Source organism: Crinia signifera, chromosome 6 (genome assembly GCF_055691185.1).
Source record: "Crinia signifera chromosome 6, ASM5569118v1, whole genome shotgun sequence".
NCBI classification, from domain to species: domain Eukaryota; kingdom Metazoa; phylum Chordata; class Amphibia; order Anura; family Myobatrachidae; genus Crinia; species Crinia signifera.
Window position 1 is genome coordinate 150,947,811 of NC_139222.1, and position 20,294 is coordinate 150,968,104.

General features: G+C 43.5%; 1 protein-coding gene across 3 annotated transcripts in view; it reads left to right on the plus strand.

Annotated features, from left to right (window-relative positions):
* Positions 1-20,294, plus strand: part of LOC146008404 (CMP-N-acetylneuraminate-beta-galactosamide-alpha-2,3-sialyltransferase 2-like) — a 68,315-nt gene that overhangs the window by 28,045 nt on the left and 19,976 nt on the right. For 2 of the 3 annotated variants that reach the window (XM_083147639.1, XM_083147637.1), the window contains 2 exons: positions 12,739-13,642; positions 19,658-19,851. In XM_083147639.1, coding sequence (XP_083003765.1) covers positions 13,352-13,642; positions 19,658-19,851 — 485 coding nt within the window. In that variant the 5' untranslated portion in view covers positions 12,739-13,351. Of the gene's footprint in view, positions 1-8,115; positions 8,236-12,738; positions 13,643-19,657; positions 19,852-20,294 lie in introns of all 3 variants that reach the window. The other variant, XM_083147640.1, reaches the window with a different exon arrangement.

The window sequence follows — 20,294 nt, forward strand, 5'->3', positions numbered from 1 at the left end:
TTTGACAGCAAAGATGGGCCCCCTTCAGCTCTGGGCCCCATAGCAGCTGCACCCCTTGCACCTATGGTAGTTACGCCCCTGCTTGCAACCAACAATTACCCAGCAAAAACCTATTCAGGGAGGTTTATCAAAATTTGGAACGAGATAATGTGGAGAGATAAGGCACCAACCAATCAGTTTGTAAATGTCACTTTACCATATGTTTTTGAAAAAAGACAGGTGCTACTTAATATCACTCCAGGGCTTGATAAATGTACCCCATTTAAACTGGATATTCACAAACCGGTATGGATTATTGGGTCGACTCAATTTAGGTCAACATGCATTGGGTCAACACCTGAAATAGGTTGACATGGCTAAGGTCTACAGGGTTGGAAGGTCAACACAAGCATGAGGTTGACAATGGCAAGGTCGACATGAGAGGGTTTTTTTCCCCCCAAATGTCAACATGGATACAGTCCAACGTGTACCGCGTCCCCTTGCATGGCTCGTTTCGCTCGCCATGCTTTGGGCACAGTTCTATTCTCCCTTCACGCCCTAGTTAAGGGCTGGGCAACACCGGCCCTCCAGATGTTGATGAACTACACATCCCAGCATGCCTTGCATCAGTTTCAGCATGGCCACATAGCAAACCTAATGCAAAGCATCCTGGGATGTGTAGTTCATTAACATCTGGAGGGCCAGCGCTGCCCTAGTGCATGGTATGGTATGAAATACCTCTTTTATAAAGAAAAATGAGCGCTATTAAGATAAAGGAGGGAGAGATAAAAGCATAAGAAATGGAAAGGTAAAAAGGAGGAAAACACCTGAAAAATAAACGTGATTAGCAATATGTTTAAAGCTCTTTTGAGAAAAAATGGTAAGACCGTGGTACCTGTACTATCCCTAACGCTATCCAAGTCGGATGCAGGTCAGCGATGTTTCAGTGCGGCGTGTAATAGCCGCTCGTCTGTGCTCCGTCTGCCGGGTGACGTCACTCAGTACGACAGACGCTGCAGAAGTTTCCCGATGGACGGGGAAGGCTTGGTGGAGCTTCGGGAGCCTGACAGGTTGATCCACGGGCGAGCCCTTCAACGCGTTTCGTGCTTTGAAAGCACTTTTTCAAGAATGGCTGTTTGGGCATATCTGTGCGTTTTTTATTCGAAAAAACTTTATTTAAAAAACAGGAAACAGGTAAAAAAACGGTGGGAACCGCATGTTGAAGTCCATTCATTTGTATTGGACTAACATTTCGACACATGTCTTAAAAAAGGAGGTACAAGGTGTTTTATAAAAATAGTAAAGAATAGAGAAAAAGAGAAAAAGAAAAAGAATTAATATAATTTGTAGGTGAAAAATAAGGAATTGATGCTGAAACTGAAAGTAAAAATAAAAAATAAAAATATTATGAAAAAATTATAAAAAGGCACTGAGTTCAAAATCAATGTTCATTCCCTTCGGCATTAGGGTCTGCATTTCGTAGATCCATTTTGTCTCAGTTTGTTTCAAAAGTTTGATGTAGTCGCCGCCTCTCCAGTGGCGGTCAACTTTTTTGATTCCAACGCAGTGTAAGCCAGATGGGTTTTTGTTATGTTTCAGTAAAAAATGATTCGACAGACTGTGAGTGGTGAGGCCTCTTTTAATGTTATAGATATGTTCAGAGAACCTTATTTTCAATTGGCGTTTGGTCTGGCCAATGTATTGGAGATTACAAGGGCAGCTTAAAAGGTATATGACTCCTTCCGAGTCACAGGAGATATGTTCTTTAATACTATATTCTTGTTTTGTGATTAGTGATGAGAAGGTGGTAATTGGTTTGGTTGAGGTGTTCTTTTGGTTCTTGCAGGCTTTACAATTCAGACAGTAATGGAATCCTTTTGTTGTTCTCTCTTTCTTTTTTGACTCGGAAGGAGTCATATACCTTTTAAGCTGCCCTTGTAATCTCCAATACATTGGCCAGACCAAACGCCAATTGAAAATAAGGTTCTCTGAACATATCTATAACATTAAAAGAGGCCTCACCACTCACAGTCTGTCGAATCATTTTTTACTGAAACATAACAAAAACCCATCTGGCTTACACTGCGTTGGAATCAAAAAAGTTGACCGCCACTGGAGAGGCGGCGACTACATCAAACTTTTGAAACAAACTGAGACAAAATGGATCTACGAAATGCAGACCCTAATGCCGAAGGGAATGAACATTGATTTTGAACTCAGTGCCTTTTTATAATTTTTTCATAATATTTTTATTTTTTATTTTTACTTTCAGTTTCAGCATCAATTCCTTATTTTTCACCTACAAATTATATTAATTCTTTTTCTTTTTCTCTTTTTCTCTATTCTTTACTATTTTTATAAAACACCTTGTACCTCCTTTTTTAAGACATGTGTCGAAATGTTAGTCCAATACAAATGAATGGACTTCAACATGCGGTTCCCACCGTTTTTTTACCTGTTTCCTGTTTTTTAAATAAAGTTTTTTCGAATAAAAAACGCACAGATATGCCCAAACAGCCATTCTTGAAAAAGTGCTTTCAAAGCACGAAACGCGTTGAAGGGCTCGCCCGTGGATCAACCTGTCAGGCTCCCAGAGCTCCACCAAGCCTTCCACGTCCATCGGGAAACTTCTGCAGCGTCTGTCGTACTGAGTGACGTCACCCGGCAGACGGAGCACAGACGAGCGGCTATTACACGCCGCACCGCGCTGAAACATCGCTGACCTGCATCCGACTTGGATAGCGTTAGGGATAGTACAGGTACCACGGACTTACCATTTTTTCTCAAAAGAGCTTTAAACATATTGCTAATCACGTTTATTTTTCAGGTGTTTTCCTCCTTTTTACCTTTCCATTTCTTATGCTTTTATCTCTCCCTCCTTTATCTTAATAGCGCTCATTTTTCTTTATAAAATTGTACTTTATCATTGAGCCGCTGTGAAAACCTTTTCAGTTTTTAGCGCAGTATACCCCCAATTTTTATGAAATACCTCTTGTCGGCTAAAAAAAACACTTTTGACTGTCGAGCTTGCCATTGTCAACCTGATGCTTTTGTCGACATTAGCCATGTCCTATTTGAGTTGTCGACCTAAGGTTGACCGTCAATAGGTCACCCACTATTGGTTGACAGGCAAAATGTCGACACATCGAAAGGTTAAACGTCAATAGGTCAACATTGACAAAAAGTCATTGCAAGTAAAAGGTAGCCATGGAAAACATTGACCTGAGTTTTTCACGGTTATTTTGTGTGTCTATGTCAACATGGAAACCCAATTAGTGTAACGGGTTTCCCTCGCATGGCTTGCTTTTCTTTTGCCATGCTTTTGGCTCTGTTCCTTGCTATGCTTGGCACACTCTTATAATCTTACTCTATGCAACATGGATGGAGAAGTAAGAACAAATCAGTTTATATACAACTCATATAGACCTTTTGTATAGGTCAACCATTAGCATGTCGACTTTTTGTGTCGAACTTTTATCAATGTCCATTTCCTTCATGTGTTGACCTATTGACAAGACGCTGTCGACCTTTCAACCAGAACCATCAGTAAAAGAGACCTATTAGGACCCAATGAGGCCCAAAGCAGTACGCACACACCTACCCATATGCAGAGATGTAGCAAGCAGCCATAGTGCCTGGAGCAAGGGCATACTACAGCTCCTTTTCAATTTTAGCAGTCATTTTTGTTGGTGGCCGATATTGCGCCACTTGAGCTGTGGCTGTATATAGTACAGTAGGTTTAGTTTTGCAAAGAATTTAATGCAACGCGTAACCATTGATTTTTAATTCTTGAATTGACATATAACAAAATTCTTTACTGTAATTCACACCACTCCCTCACACCATATTTCACCAACAGAAATCCCCCCCCTCACTAATCCTTACTCCTTGACCCCCATATCTCACTCACTGTAATTCCCCTTATGATCACTCCTTACCCCCACATCAGCTCACCAACATCCAGGGATAGAGGCAGCTTGTATGTTTTATGTAGTCGCAAGCTGCATCTTAATCGTATGTAATCTGAGAAATGTTTTTAACTAATAAAGATCTAAACTTGTCTCCAGGTACCCCCTTCAGTGCACCTTATGGTGCAAGAGGGAATCTCCAGTTATGGGGTTATCCATGTAGTCCTATTTTAGGTGTCGACCTATGGCCTGGTGTTGACCTTTAGTGGTTGACCCAATGCATTCCGATCTTAATAGGGGCACCTTAATGACCATATCCCTCACAAACCTATGTTATCCCCCTAATATTGGATGCCAGAAAGTCATTGCTAAGCTATGTAATGCAAGCCTCATCTGGCATTGGTTACTTTGCTTCCTTCATGGTTTCTTATTTTCATTTTTTACACAGTGGGCAATTTTACCCAGCCTTGTATGGGCACCGATGACTGCTGTCATTGCTGGGGGGAAAGCTGCTCCGTGCATACACACTGAGCGGCTTTCCCCCTGCCCGGCGCAGTCAAGGGGGGGGGGGGCGGCTTTCCATAGCGCAGCGCTATGGAAAGCCGTCCACAAAATCGCTCATCTGCTGGTAATACCAGCAGATGAGCGGCTTTCTCGGCGATGAGCAGTGATGCGCACTCCCGCATTATTTCCGGGAAAGTCATTCATCTACTAGGCGACTGTGAGCTGTATATCTTTTTGGCACCACTGAACACCAATGTAATTTATAAGCCATAATATATACATTGCTGGCACACACCAGCAATGTATATATTACTGGCACCACTGGGCACCAATGTCATTTATAAGCCATAATATATACATTGCTGGCACACACCAGCAATGTATATATTACCAGCACCACCAGCCACCAATACATATTTTTTATGGTGGTAACGTATACATGGCTGGCACAGGACAGCCATGTGTACGTTACCTCCGTCACTGGCCACCAATGTATATTTTATTTAGTTACCACCCATCCTGGACGACTCCGTGCAGTCTAGTAATTAAGCCCGGTGTCCGGATGGGTGGTGTTCCCGGACTAGAGAATGTCCGGGAACAGGCAGAGTCCATCATCATTAGTTACTCTCTGCGGGCGCTGATGTATAGTATATTCACGGTGAGAGTCGCAAAACACTGAGGGCCTTATTCTGATCTGAGCTCAGTACAAATTTGTTCTTAAAATGGGCAAAACCATGTGCACTACAGGTGGGGCAGATGTAACATGTATAGAGAGTTAGGTTTGTGTGAGTTATTTTGTTTCTGTGCAGGGTAAATACTGGCTGAATTATTTTTACACTGCAATTTAGATTTCAGTATCTATCAACACACCCCACCCAAATTTAATTCTATTTGCACAGGTTACATCTGCTCACCTGCAGTGCACATGGTTTTGCCCATGTTAAGAACAAATTTGTACTGAGCTCAGATCAGAATAAGGCCCTGTGTGTGTGCGCTGCTGGGAGAAATAGCCAGCCCGATGAGTAGGTCTGCAGCTATTTTGCTTCTGGCTGCACAACGCTTTCTGAAGGCTGTCTCGCTGCTACTCTTGCCACACTCACCACTCTTAAACTACCCTGTGGCAACAAGCACTTCCCTCCCCCATGGCATCGAGTATGAAGGCCCTGGCATTGAGCAGAACCCCTAGCAATTAATATGTAGGTAAGCGACACTAATGTGGCATAATATGTATTAGTGTGTGGTAAAATATGTATGGGCATCACAGTGTCTGGCATAATGTGTAATGGCCATTACGATGTATGGCATAATGTGTAATGTGCATTACGGTGTACAAAACAGTATAGCAGTAGCCTATGCATTGCTGACACAGGTGAATGGATTTCTCCCTACATGCACGGATGCAAATAAAATCGTAGCCGTGCACAACGGCGTTTACCTGATCCATGGGCTCCAAATATATACGCAGCCCAGCGATCAGTTCTGAATCAGGCCCCAAGAACATAAATGCACTGAATAAAATGGCCACCTGCTCCCACCATTGGGATTCAAACCCCGCCCATTATGTAAATAGCCTTATAATGAAAGATTTTCAGGAAGGTCTTTCCCCTCCTGAAAATCTCTCGCTCTTTGGGGAAAATAGCTCAGTGTGTACACACTACTTTGGTAACAGATAGATCTTTCAGAGATTTTGGCAAAGTCTTTTGAAATGAAAATCTTCAAGTGTGTATGGGCCATAAAACTTTGTAGCTGTAACTATTTGTTTGACCTCTGCATCAGGTGCAATGTCTGGTGGTCACTGAATGGTTTGGTTGTAGTTAGGGATGCCAATCCCAGGGCATTGAATCGGGATTGAAAAATACTGAATCCCGGATTGGCATCCCTAAAAGAAAACCGCCCCCCTCATTGCCTTACTTTAGTGGAGCTGGGCAGGCGGCAGTGGAATGGACAACAAAAAAAAAAGGTTACCAGTGTATACCTTAAGCGCTGTCTGGCTTTCTCTTTTTTCTCATGTATATTACCCAAAAGAAAAGAGAAAATAATACAATAGTGCAATACAGTTTCAATTTGCATAATATAGTTTGACCATATATTTGAGTATAAGTGACCCGTACCCTTTTGGTATGTCTACTATTGCCGTAGACAAAAGTGCTTTTCAGGGGGCGGTGACCGCTTGGTCAATATCGATCCAATTCGTAATTTACCATATAAGAGAAGAAAAAAAAACTGAATATGGTGCAGTACAGTTTTTAATGGTAAAACACAAACCATGATAAAAGACAAGAATGACAAGGTGGACTCTAACCGTTGGCGTGGTCTACAAAAAAATTGCAGACATTTATGCAGATGTTAAACAAGAGGTCCCAGGCATCCCTGACAACTCCCAGGTTCCAGACCCACCAAGTCCTTGTCTCCTCCATCTTCCAACGCGCTTCGAAACGGAATGTTTTTTTTTCAAGGCAGTGGAATGGAGGCAGGTTGCTGGTGTGATGCCGGAGGGAGGTTGTCATGATTGGACGCCATCCTGTCATGAGCGACCGCCATTTTTACGCCAGAAGGAACGTAATTGTACCACGCCATTCTGCCCTAATTGTAAATGTAATTGAGAAAGTGACCTGCCTTTGCCCTGGATGGTTTGGAGGAATGGGGGGTGAAGCAGGAAAGCAGATGGGATCCCTTTCCTCTGAAGTCCATGCTCTGTTTACAATAATGTTCCTGATATGGTGTGCTATCTACTCATCATAGGAACAAAGGGAAGCAATTTCTCCTAGGACCCAGATCGAGATCTGGTCTCCCTGGTATCTCTCATCTTTCTGTAATATACTGTAAGCCTTGTAGTGTTTTCACTTAATTAAAATTCATAATTAGTTCTGGTATCTGCTGTTTTCTAGCCCAAGCCTCTGACGAATTCGCCAGAGCGCTACCGTGTAATTCATAATTCGGTGTGTCGGCAGAATCAAAGCTGTCGCGGACTAAGTCCAAAAAAGCTTACTTTGATTGGTGGCAAGCGGAATCGTGGTGAAATACGCACACGCTTGGGGTACCCAGGAGAAGTGTCTCGTGGCCGGGATTCTCAGATTGTCGTATCTGGGGATTCGCCGACTAGGGTCGTGACAAGATGATTGTGTCAATGTGTGCTTTTGGGGTCACACTGCCCAGAGCGCAGTGCTGCACCTCCAGCATCGGAACTTGCTTGCTGCCTGACCTCTCACGGCCGCACACAGACACAGAAGTCGTGAGGCCGGAACCTGCTCGCCGCCCAACAGTGAGTGCCCGCTGCCAGAACCAGCTTACAGCCTGACCTCTCCCAGCCGCACACAGGCTGCACAGCCGGGCAGCGTCTGAGCAGGTGCATGTGCATGTGCAGTCTAATCCCGAAATTCCGTAATTGGATAGTACAATCCCGGGATTGAAATCCCGGAGATTTTGAGGCCAAATCCCAGGATCCCACCGATCCCGGGATTGGCCACCCTAGTAGTAGTGTCCTAGAATACCAGAGTTGTACAGCAGTAACTGTACAATATGAGTTAAGTACACACGTGTGTGTGTGTGTGTGTGTGTGTGTGTGCGTGTGCTGATCTTTTTCCACCTTTTTTTATGAACCCTGGAGGTTTGGCTGACGTCCACAGTGAGTCAGGTGCTTTTTGGTGGAAAATGTCTCTGTGTTTAGGAAGCTTGGCTGACCAAAATAGGCAGTTTTGTTTATTTTCATACTATTTTGTTACAGAGGCTGTAGAAGACTGCTATGAAATTATAGAGAACACACAGCTGCTATTTTAAGCGACTGCGGCCTCTATTCAGAAGTATTTTTATTCTGAATAAAAACAGAATATTTGATTTATACAAGGTTAGTGAGTAAATAAATGTATGACCATGAGGTGAATTTGTGAGTGATTAGTAACAAATCACTCAAGCTAAAAACATCAAGCCTTATAATTTCACCTAATCACATAAAGAGGGATCATCACGGCACATAGATATAAGGCAATCTGGAAAGTGTTATCCCTTGATTGCGCTCAGTCCCCCTAAAATGAGACGTGGTTAGTTTGCCCATTGCTCACATAAACAAGTCTGCAAAATTACTGAGCATTCGGGCTACATTTAAGAGATAGATACTGATTCTCTGCAGTTTTGACCCTAAAATGTTAAATGGTTAAGGATTATGTTGCCAGTACCCAGTGGTGCACACAGGGGGAGTTTCTGAGTAACCAGAACCCCCCCCCCCCAGGAATCTAAAGGATCTAGACTGAAAGCTGAGTGTCCCTTCTTTCTAAGGGTACAAGAATTTTGAAATTCGGCCCTGGGGAACCGGAGATATCTGACTTCAAAGCAGTGGTCCCCATCCAAGCCTGTTAATTGCTCTTCCCAGTCAGAAATTTCAGGTTCTGTCTGACTTAAGGCCCCCATACATTATGCAATTTGGGCACGATTTTGCCCGATTCGGATGAATCGGGTCGTGAAATCGTCCAAAATCGCATATAGAGACATCCCCTCCAACCCGATGCGCGGCCCCGTGCGCATCGGATCGGAGTCGGGAGGTCGGACGGGCTGCACATAAGATTTGCTAAATCTTATGTGCTGCCCGGAGCCGTGCTCCCCCCGCAACGGGGGACCTACCAGAACCGGGCGGAGGGATTAGGCGCAGGGAGCTGGGCAGAGGAGGAAGCTGCTGCCATCAGCGGGAGCAGGGGGGCGGCGCAGAGTACCAGGGAGCTGGGCAGGAGAAGACGCTGCAGCGCGAGTGGCTACAGCAGCAGCAGAGCACTTCCAAAAAAAAACCCCATACAAACGTATAGGAAGCCATTGATTGGCTGAGACCTCTCTCAGCCAATGAGCGATTGGCTGAGACCTCTTAGCCAATCGCTCATTGGCTGAGAGGTCTCAGCCAATCAATCGCTTCCTATGCGTTTGTGCGGGCTTTTTCTTTTTTTGGAAGTGCTCTGCTGCTCCCGCCACTTGTGCTGGTGCTGCAGCGTCTTCTCCTTCCCAGCTCCCTGGTACTGTGCGCCGCCCCCCTGCTCCCTGCCCAGCAGCTTCTTCCCCGGCTCCCTGCGCCCCCGTCCACTCTCTGGTCGCGGGCATATCCCTGCTGCTGTCCCCCGCTCCCATTGTCCCTGCAGCTCCCCGGGAGTTGCATGTGATATCCACGCCATCCTGAAGCATGGCGAGCCCTGTGGTACGCGTCCTCCGACCTTTTCATACCCCCACTATCCACATCGGCGAGTTGATTTTAGATAGTGTGGCGAGCGGACGCGGAATACGAGCCCGAAACTGGGCGAGCGCAGCGAACCCCGCAAGGGGACGCAGAATACATGTAAAGTAATCAGTGTCCCCTCGCGGGGCTCGCCACGCTTCAGGCTCGTATTCCGCGGGGATCGCTGCGCTCGCCATGCTTCGGGCTCGCTCCGCTCGCCACACTATCTATAATCAACTTCGCCCCTACCTGGATAGTGGGGGTATGAAAAGGTCGGAGGACACGTACCGCCGCACCTCACGGGGCGCGCTGCACTCACCACACTTGGGGATGGCGTAGATACTGGGGGTTACATCTCATTGTAATCACCCATCACATCTCATGGCATGGGTGCTTGTACAATTAAAAATCGAATTGCATCGCATTGCATGCCGCAATATTCCAGGGGGATGCGATGCAATGAGATTTTTAGGAGCCCATACGATGGAAATCGTGGGCGCCGTTCTAGGAAACAAGTACCATACTGCGTTTGCCCCTGGTACCCCATACCACCAGGAGGTTAGAGGGCTTTCTATCGGTCAGGGTTGCCTACCCGAAAATCGGGTCCTCCTCCCAACCCCCTGGAAAGGTGTCTAACGTGTTTTAATGTTGATATTTTAGCAGTGTCAACGTAACTTTAGACATTGTGGTGTCAATATTATCTGTATCCTATCTGTATAGTGTAATTTGCAGTGGCGAAAGTTCATCCCAGTTGCCCGGAGGCAAACTACATGTCGGTGTCCCCCTCCCCTCTGCTGCACAGGACTGCCTTCTGGATTAGTGGTAAAGAAGTGCCAGTGTGCCATACTACCGCATACCGGCCCACTTTGACATATATATATATATATGTCAAACTGGCACTCTGGGATCTTTGCAAAGACTGTGCAGAGCCCCTTTGTCAAGGTGCAGGGTGATAAAATATATATATATATATATTATTTAGTAACAGTTTCTTATATAGCGCATACATATTCCGCAGAGAATATTTGAACATTCACATCAGTCCCTGCCCCAGTGGAGTATACAATCAATATTCCCTACCACAAGTACACACAGACACAGACATTGTAGGGTTAATTTTTGTTGGAAACCAATTAGCCCACCAGTATATTTTTTGACTGTGGGAGGAAACCGGAGTACCCAGAGGAAACCCACGCAAGCACGGGGAGAATATACAAACTCCGCACAGTTAGGGCCAAGGTGGGAATCGAACCCATGACCTCAGCGCTGTGAGGCAGTAATGCTAACCATTACACCGTCCGTGCTGCCATTATATATATATATATATATATATATTTGCATGGTGCGGCATTCCCAAGTTGCTTGTGCTGTTACTTCTGAATAAGCTGGTGCCCTCCGCTGTAAACCCCTGTAGGAGACAGGGTAATGTATATCTGTGGTGGACGGCGGCACTCCGTGCACAAAGAAGAGACGGAAGACAGGGAAAGTGTCCAACGTTTCGAGACCTGGTAGTCTCTTTATCAAGGTGCACCAGCTATCCCATTTCTTTTTTTTAAACACAGGGCGCACACTATACTACTAAAGATACTACTAAAAAGCACTGTCTATCTGCAAAGACCATGCTACACAACAATTTCGATACTACTCCTACATAAAATGTCAATATAAAACTATCTCTGATACTTTGTTCTTGTGTTGTGTGACTAGAACAAGTTACTTATGCTGACAAGCAACTCTTTTTACTGTTCATGTCTGCATTAAGCTCTGTGACTGGCAGAGCCGGCCCTAGCCTAAATGATGCCCTAGGCAAGATTTTGGCTGGTGCCCCCTAGCACCGCCACTAGTCCCGCCTCTGACCCTGCTCCCCTTTCCCATCACCATCAACCCTTTATCATAGCAGTCATCATGTTGGTGCTCCTACCCGCAATATTTTAAATAGAAACAGTGCACACATTCGGTGAGCAGCCCAAACAGGGGTGTGTTCTTGCTGGGAAGGGGCATGGCCACACAATAGTACCCCCAATTCAAATTATGCCACACAGTAGTGCAACTTTATTCACATTATATCATGCAATGGTGTCCCTTATTCACAATACATCACACAGTAGTACCACTTTACCTTATGTACATTACTCCTCACATTATTCACATTATACCCTTAAAAAAAAATCCTGAGAAAATATTGTATTTTAAGCACCTCCATGGGCACACTAAAATCCAGCACAAAGCAGTGTGTGCTGGGCAGAGGAGAAGAACTGCAGCTTCTGCTGTCACTTAAGGGGAGGGGGCCCAGGGCCCCCACTGGGCCCTATTATCAGACTTTGGCCTGGGTAATTTGTACCCCCTACCCCTTTCTCTCGGCACCCCTGATAATACCACACAGTAATGCCCCTTATACATGACACACATTATTAATGTCCTTATAAACATAATGACTCTTACACATTATGCCAACCTTTACCAGTTCTGCTAATGTTGGGTGCATTTTTTTTGCAGAAAATTCATCTTATTTTCATTGTTATGTCACCAGGAATACAAGGGGCTTCCGATTATTAAAATGATAGGTCATTTGGAATGCTTTGGGGCATCAGCAGCTCCTGCTGATTAAAATGACATGCAGCATGTCTATATTTTGTGTGCCACTGTGGCTGTACCTGCATACGGAATGCTATGTTACAGTGATTTCCATGAATACACTATTTCATATGCAGATACAGCCTCACTCACACACAGATTATAGGCATGCTGCATATCATTTTAATCAGCAGAAGCTGCTGATGCCCCTAGGCATTCCAAATGCCCTAGGCATTTGCCTATGCCTAGGGCTGGCTCTGGTGACTGGTTATGAATATAAATATGATTATATATCTCAGTGTACAAATAAACCAGTCAGTATTTACCCTGGTTTTGTTCATTGGAGAGAGAATTTGCTTTTGCAAGTGAACCAGAATCCGGCCCATAGTCACTTTTCTCTTGTTTTGATAATTATTTTACAATGCTCTCTCTGGAATAAATTGATGGTGCTCTCTTTTTGTTTTAAGCAGGGTTTTTGTTTGTTAAATGCTAGTCATGCTAGTTGTTGTAGTTTGTACAGGCATACTTTAACCCTATGATTTTAACCATCTAAATGAAATTTTTTTTTTACATGTATTTCAGGTTTAACAAGAAAATAGCAGTTTCGAAGTTAAGCGAAACAAAAGACATCTAAATCCTGAAGTAATTACTATTCTCCTGCGAATTCTAGAACTTGATTCTATTAATGATTTTGGTGAATAAAGCGGAAATCACTATTGGAAACACCTGTTAAGTCATATATAATCTATTGATTTGTACATAGAACACTTTATTTTCTGTTCCTTTTTGAACATTTTCTTTTATGGTTTGTTACAATATACAATCACTGGAATACATTTTGCCAACTAAAAGACTTTCTCAGTGCTCCTTTTAGATCTTAAATCAGATCCGACTGACAGGTGATAATAGTATGGAATGTTCAATCATATGTTTCAAGGTTTTGCACAATTTTCACCACTATGGTAATTACAATTTTCTTCACATGTATTTCTGATATAGAGGAGTCTGGTCTCAGCTACTATTCACAAAAGGCCGTACATTTTAAGATCCTTAATCTTCATACCCAGCAATTCACTTCATCGCAATCATGGATGGTGTAGAAAGGATAATGTTAAGCTTTGAAATCAACTTTACATTATAGAGACCATATACTGTTCTTCTTCAGCTGGGCAACCAAGTGGCTGAAGTAATTACGATGCACTGTACTCCCTGGTGCTGTCGACTAAACCACCACAAAAGAACACTATGGATACTATTTTTGTTGTCTGGGCTCGCCTTCCTGGTGTATTACATATATTTCTCCCCAGATTACTCAAATCTAGTGGAGCTTGTTGGGGTATCTGAAAATAATGTACTCATGTGTGGAGAGCATAAGACAGTGACACAAAGGACACCATGGTTTGAGAAACAGTTTAATGGATCCGTGGAGCCTCTACTAGTGAATAAGGATCAGTTCATACCAGACCATGTTCTAAAATGGTGGTTGGTGAGTAAAATTATAAATTCAGTCTTGTATGATATTACTGATGTCTCTATGAGAGGAGCATATATACATATATATATATATATATATATATATATATATATATATATATATATATATATATATATATATATATATATATATATATATATATATATATATATATATATACCAAAAAGTGTCCGGCACTCCGCTTTAGAGAGCAACTGCTCCGGTGCTCATCCTGGTAGTGGATAGATACGTGCAGAAATGGATGTCACTCGGAAATTTCAAATAAGTAAACAGACAATCGTCTTATGAGCCTCATAAGACGATTGTCTGTTTACTTATTTGAAATTTCCGAGTGACATCCATTTCTGCACGTATATATATATATTCTTTCAATCTGTGGCACTCAAGTTTCTGGATAAAAATCACGACAGCAACTACTGTATAACCGTCATTGTGAGTGCCACAGATTGAAAGACTATATTGATAACCACGGGACCTATGTACCGATGGTTAATGGGGGCACCCGTCCAAGCTACTAATTTTATCTGAGTGCTGGATATCTACAAAGACTATATATATATATATATATATATATATATATATATATATATATATATATATATATTATATTTCCGTTAGAAGTCATTTTTGAAAATGGCTCATTCAAGGCAAGATTTTTTTCATAGTATTTATATTGTTTTGATTACAGTTTTATTTTTTTATGATAAAATTTGGTTTGGTGATATAATATTGTAAATTCCATGACTGGCTCTGATTGAAAATAAATGTTTTGCAAATAGAAAAAAAAAAAAGAAACGTCTGCATTTTTTGAGGTACTAGACTACTATATCTTTGTTGAAATGGATAACAATGCAGTTCCTGGAACACCTAATTTTCTGCAATTAGAAATGGCAAATATTAATGTAATTATCAGAGCTTTGTGATTAAATTTGTTCTCATGTAGCAAATAATAATGAAGAGTAATATCCTGCAGACATTTGCAGAGTGCATAAAACGACTTGCTCTGAATTTTTAAAATGTGTTAAATACAGGTGTCACCATAATCTCTGTAATGTATGAAAAGCTTTTCTGTAGTTCATTATGTCTACTATATTATGATATTCTATTTGTTCAGCCCTTTGAGACCTATTGGGGAGAGAGTGCTAGATAAATAAAATGATTATGCTAATAACACTGCAAGGAGTGGCGTAACTATAGAGGGTGCAGGGGCAATCCCCTGTACCCTCTTGAAGGTTTTCTTTATTTTTTCTACTGCAGCGCTGCTGGCAGTGTTGAGCCACAGCCTCACGCTCTCCTTGATACAATCGCACCTTGCAACTCTGTCCCGTCATTAAGTTGTGCCCTCCGTCAGCGGCTCTTTCCTACTGCCAGTACATTTTACTGGCAGACCTGGCACCGTTGCTGGAGGTGAGCTGCGGAACTGAAGTTGCCGGCAACCTCCTAGACACCCCTTTCCCCCGCTGCCGATGCCACTTGCCAGCGGCAGTGCTAATTGGGAGCTGGACTGCCCTGGCTAGAGAGATGACCCGCCTGCAGAGATCACAGTGAGTGCAGCCGCTCAGTACACAGGCTGCCTGCATCATCACTGAGCAGCCGCAAGCATAGCCACAATGAGTCCCACAGAGCCACATCACCATCAAAGACAGAGGGTGAACAGTGACTGAGGACACACCACTAGGAGGCCACACACGCACCGATGCGGGCGGTGTGATGCTGTACGATGGGGTGCGCACTCCCGCGGCACCTCATCGTACAGTACAAAAAGTATGTGCTGCACATACTTTTTGTACTAGCCTTTTCTAGCATAGCATCGCATGCACATCGTATGCACAAGGCATACGATGTGATGCTATGTGTGCTAGTTAAGCCCACAACGCACGCTGGGATCGGTGCGTGTGTGGGCTGCATTTGACTACCTTTTGGACTTGAACAAGGCCCCAAGCAGCAGCAGCCGGAGCTGGGGAGCTGTATTGTGTGTGGGCCAGGTCAGTTCTGCCAATCCCCTGTCCCTACCCTAGTGTCCCTAATCTAAGATCCAACCAACCATACCCATTTGCCAGCACAGTGACCCTCACCATTCCAGTGTCTCTCACTCTGCCACTTGCCCCCCTTACCTCCCAGATCACCAACTGTCCACTACCCCATTTAACTCCCAACCAGTACAGTGCCCCACATAGTGTCTTTCCCCCCTTTTCCAAACTAGTCATTGTCCCTACTACCCCTAATTTCACTGCCCATCTTCCCATCCAGCCCAGTGTCCTCCAAATTTATTACCACCTCCCCCCATCCAGAACATTAGCTCCGCCTGCTCAAAGAAACCCCCCCCCAATCTGACTCAACCCACTACCCCTTTTATAAAATCCCCAGACCAGTGCCCCCTCATATATCTACTCCCTAACATCACCACCAGTTACCCACTTATCCATGTTGGTTTCCCCTTCCCTCTCCCCTGCAAAACACTGGAACATAAAATATTATTATTATTATTATTATTATTATGCTATTTGTCCATATATTTAAATAAACTACCTTTAGATGTTTTGGAATGTTGGCAGTCAGTCTTTTGCATACTCTCATGCTTAGTCTTAGTATTTTGCATACTCTCATACTTTCTACTCTGTCATACCCACCCCCTCTGCTATTCTGGCTCTAACACCCCCCCCCCCCCAGATCTCTCTCATTGAGGTGGTACACTAGGGGCCCTTTCAAAATTCTGCTATGGGACCCACAAAGGTCTAGTTACCCCCCTGACTGCAAGCTAGCGATATGTGACCGGGGGTGCATAGATAAAGATAAAGTATTTGAGAGCACATCGGACAGATACAACACTTCACACTCGGTGTAAATTGTACGTTGATTTATAAGGTAGTGTGTGTCATGAAACCCTGTTAAAAAAAAAAGTGCAATACTGAAGAAAACGGGAGGGAAAGGAAGTAGGCAGAGCATATAAAATACATTAATAGGCAACACAAGCCACACCATAAACAGGTACAGGACACCAGAAATGTGAAGATGGGCTCATAGCCTAACAAACCTATGCTGATAAGGATGTATCCCTAAGCAGTCCACACCCTCAATGTTAGTTACATATTTGTGCCACCCAAACCATTGCATTAGTGATTAGTAGTCATGTCAATCCCAGGATTAGGAGGATCACAGGATTTCAGGCATTTTTGGCCAGGACTTCAGTCCCAGGATTGGAGTCTCCAATTGCTCAGGTGCTGCCCTGAAAACACGATGTGTGACTGCGCAACATGATGTTAGAGGTCACACTGTGCAGAAGACCACCCTCACTGCTGTGTCAGCCGGTCCCCACACACCCGCTCCAGGCTCCACGCACCCGCCTCATTGGCCCCCCATGCGGGATTGAAAAAATGGCCCCGGATTGGCCTCCAGATTGATGCGGAAGTAGACTTAAAAAACAGGGTAATTTGCGCACTCATGCGAGTTGGGGAGGAAAGGGGGGGCCACACTGAAGTGACCACAAGTTTGGAGTGAAGTTTCATTGGGGAGAAACAAAGTCATAGTGGTAGTAATCGTGGTGGGCCTGAGAGGGCAGGCAGAGTCACAGTGTGGCCTGTGGGCACAGATTGGTGGTGCGGAGGGCTGGCATCCCAACCCCTCCGCAGTGCACCTCTAACCTGTGTATGATGGTCCTGTTTCCCTCAGGTCCTCTGTGTGGTGAAGCTGTTGTCGTTGCTTCCAGCCGCGGCTTGGTCGGTGTGGCGGCAGCTAGTCTCTAACCAATCTAATCATATCTATGATATCACTTATGTTTAAGTCTATATTGTGTCTTTTTAGGTTGCATTGTCTGTAGTGTGACATCATCTAGTAGCACAAGTAAACCCAGCCTCCCATAACACCCGACAAAACACCCTCACCCTTCCCAGACTCCCCGTCCTACATCTCCCGACCCCCCCCCCCCCCTAAATACCCACCACTCCCCACCCAACCCTCATCCTGCTGCCCCCTTTCCACTCCGGGAGGACTTTACAAGAAAGGGACCATTAATATAGAACTGCATCTACCACTTTTTTGTCTCCTCTTGGATCTAGTTCTAGCCTTTTGTTTTTGTTTAGATCTTAGGTCCTAGTCTCTGTGTTCGGTCCTGTTTTGTTGTATGTATGTTGTCTTCTTTCGGTTTGTTTTTGTTTTATGTCCTGATTATGTTTTTGGTTCTGTTTTTGTTTTATGTTTTTTTTTTTTTGTATTTGTATGTGTTTTAGGTCTGTATGATTGCTGCCTTTAGTTTAGTTTAGGTTAGTTTATTTTACGGTTTGAAATATCACACTTAATAATTCAATCAGGTTGAACCACTAACATTAATGAAGCTAGCAGATTGGCAATAATCTCACCCTAACAAGCCTTACAATACTACACCAGCTCATAGACCAATCTCCCATCTCAAAGCGAACTTCCTGCACGAGTACTACTATCCGCGATGTCCCATGAAATGTGCATATAAACAGATTGGTTTGAGAGACTAGCTGACGCTCAGGCAAGCCCCAGACAACACCCACCATGCATGACACATGCACCCAGGCCCACACCTCCCACTGACTCACAACCAATCAAGTAGACCAAGGCGGGCTATATATTACCAGACTGTTGAAAGACTGCAAATCCTTGACAAAGGCACTTAGGGCCTTATTCTAGTTCACTCTGACAAAATTCTTCTTAGATGGACAAAACCATGTGCACTGCAGGGGGGCAGCTGTAAAATGTGCAGAGAGAATTCGATTTTGGTGAGGTTTTTTGTTTCTGTGCAGGGTAAATACTGGCTGCTTTATTTTTACACTGCAATATAGATCTCACTTTGAAGTAAAACCCCACCCAAATCTAATTCTCTCTGCACAAGTTACATCTGCCCCACCTGCAGTGCACATGGTTTTGTCCATTCAAAGACCTGTACACACGGGGGACATATATTGCTCAGCCATATATTGCTAGCAATATATGGCTGAGCATATATTGCTCAGTTTCTCCTTTTCATCAGCGATGCCGCAGAGGTAATCCGCAGAGGTAATCAGCTGGTCGCAGGAGCAAAAGTGACTGCGCAAAATAAAATCTGGGATTTAAACTGCGAAAATATACTCCCAGCAGCGTTAATAACCCTATGACAAGGAGCTAAAATATTTAGCAAAGTGTACCCTAAAAATGAAAACATAGGGAAATTAACATATAATACTTAGATACCCAGAAGTCACTTAATGAAGAAGGTGCACGTAACCACATAACAGGCATTTACTATACAGATGACATTAAGTGATGACAAGTGTACAGATATAATCAGTCCATTCAGAGTGGGAATTAAAACCCCCAAAAAGGACACTGAAAACACCTCTTTTGACTGGGAATTAAACCCAGAAGAACACCGCAGAACTAACTCACAGCATCATTTGTAGCCAGCTCTAGGGGAACCTTTTATCCCTATAAAAAATCCCTTTTCTTTCTTTCGTGCTAATGCACATCACAAATGTATGTTGCATGTATGTACGACTAAAGTCTTTTTTAATTCTTTAAATTTCCACAAGTCTCAGAAGGAGATCACCCTGTGAGATTCTATATATTAAAAAATCTACACAGGAAGTTGGTCTCTCTTCTTTTTAGTTCTAAATACTAATAAAAGTTAAATTTTAAAATAATATTTTGGGGTAAATTACCCTTCCCCAACAATTCTCCTCTTCTTTGGTGTGCACCCACAGCGTAATTCTTTCTCTTTCTTGTTCCTATGCTCATCATATTGCCCGGATAGCACCCATCGCCAGAAACCCATAAATAAGGCGATCCATCAATTCCCAAAATGTTTTTTGGGATATTTGTCTAAATCAAACAAAGCGTGTGTGGACCCTGAACTCTCCCCCTATTCCCCCAAACTCATACTCTATGTTTATACTTCTGCTAAAGCAAAATAACAAATGATTTGAAAAATGTATTCTTTTTAAAAGAAGTGACATAAATGCATGATGCCTCTTAATCCATACTTCATCTTTTTATATTTTACAGAAACTCCAAACTGGGAACAATGCAAGTGACATACTATTGACACTAGAGCAGTTGTTCAAAGTTGTACCAACGGGAAACCCATATGAAGAAGTGTATAAGCGGCCGTGCCGGCGCTGTGCTGTGGTAGGGAACTCTGGAAATCTCAAAGGATTGAGTCATGGGGAAAACATTGATTCCCATGATTTTATTTTCAGGTAACAGATTGTTGTACTGATTTTTGAGATTCTGCAGGGAAAAGTATTTGTGGAACAATAAATGTTTTTTGTGCCCTTGGAAGCCAAAGGGTGACTCGGTGTGCCTTGTTCATTGGTCCTGTGCAGTTAATATAGAGGTCTTGTTTGCTACAGTATATTATGATACCAGTAGCTGTGCACATTAACCCAGAGAGCACAGTCTGAGCTTGATGTCGAATTGCACGCAAGAATGCTCATAGCTAAATCTAGCGATTTACTTGTACCACAGTAAGTATGCCACTTTTGTTTTTCTTTAAGAAATGGTGAATCAGCTAGACCTTGGCAGCTTCTCTGCCTGGGAAAGAGTAATTTCTGGCCAGCAACTTGATGTATGCACAGAAGAGAACCATTGGGTGTCCTGCCAGAGTTACACTATACAGGATTCTTGGTAGTGCGTATGCCAA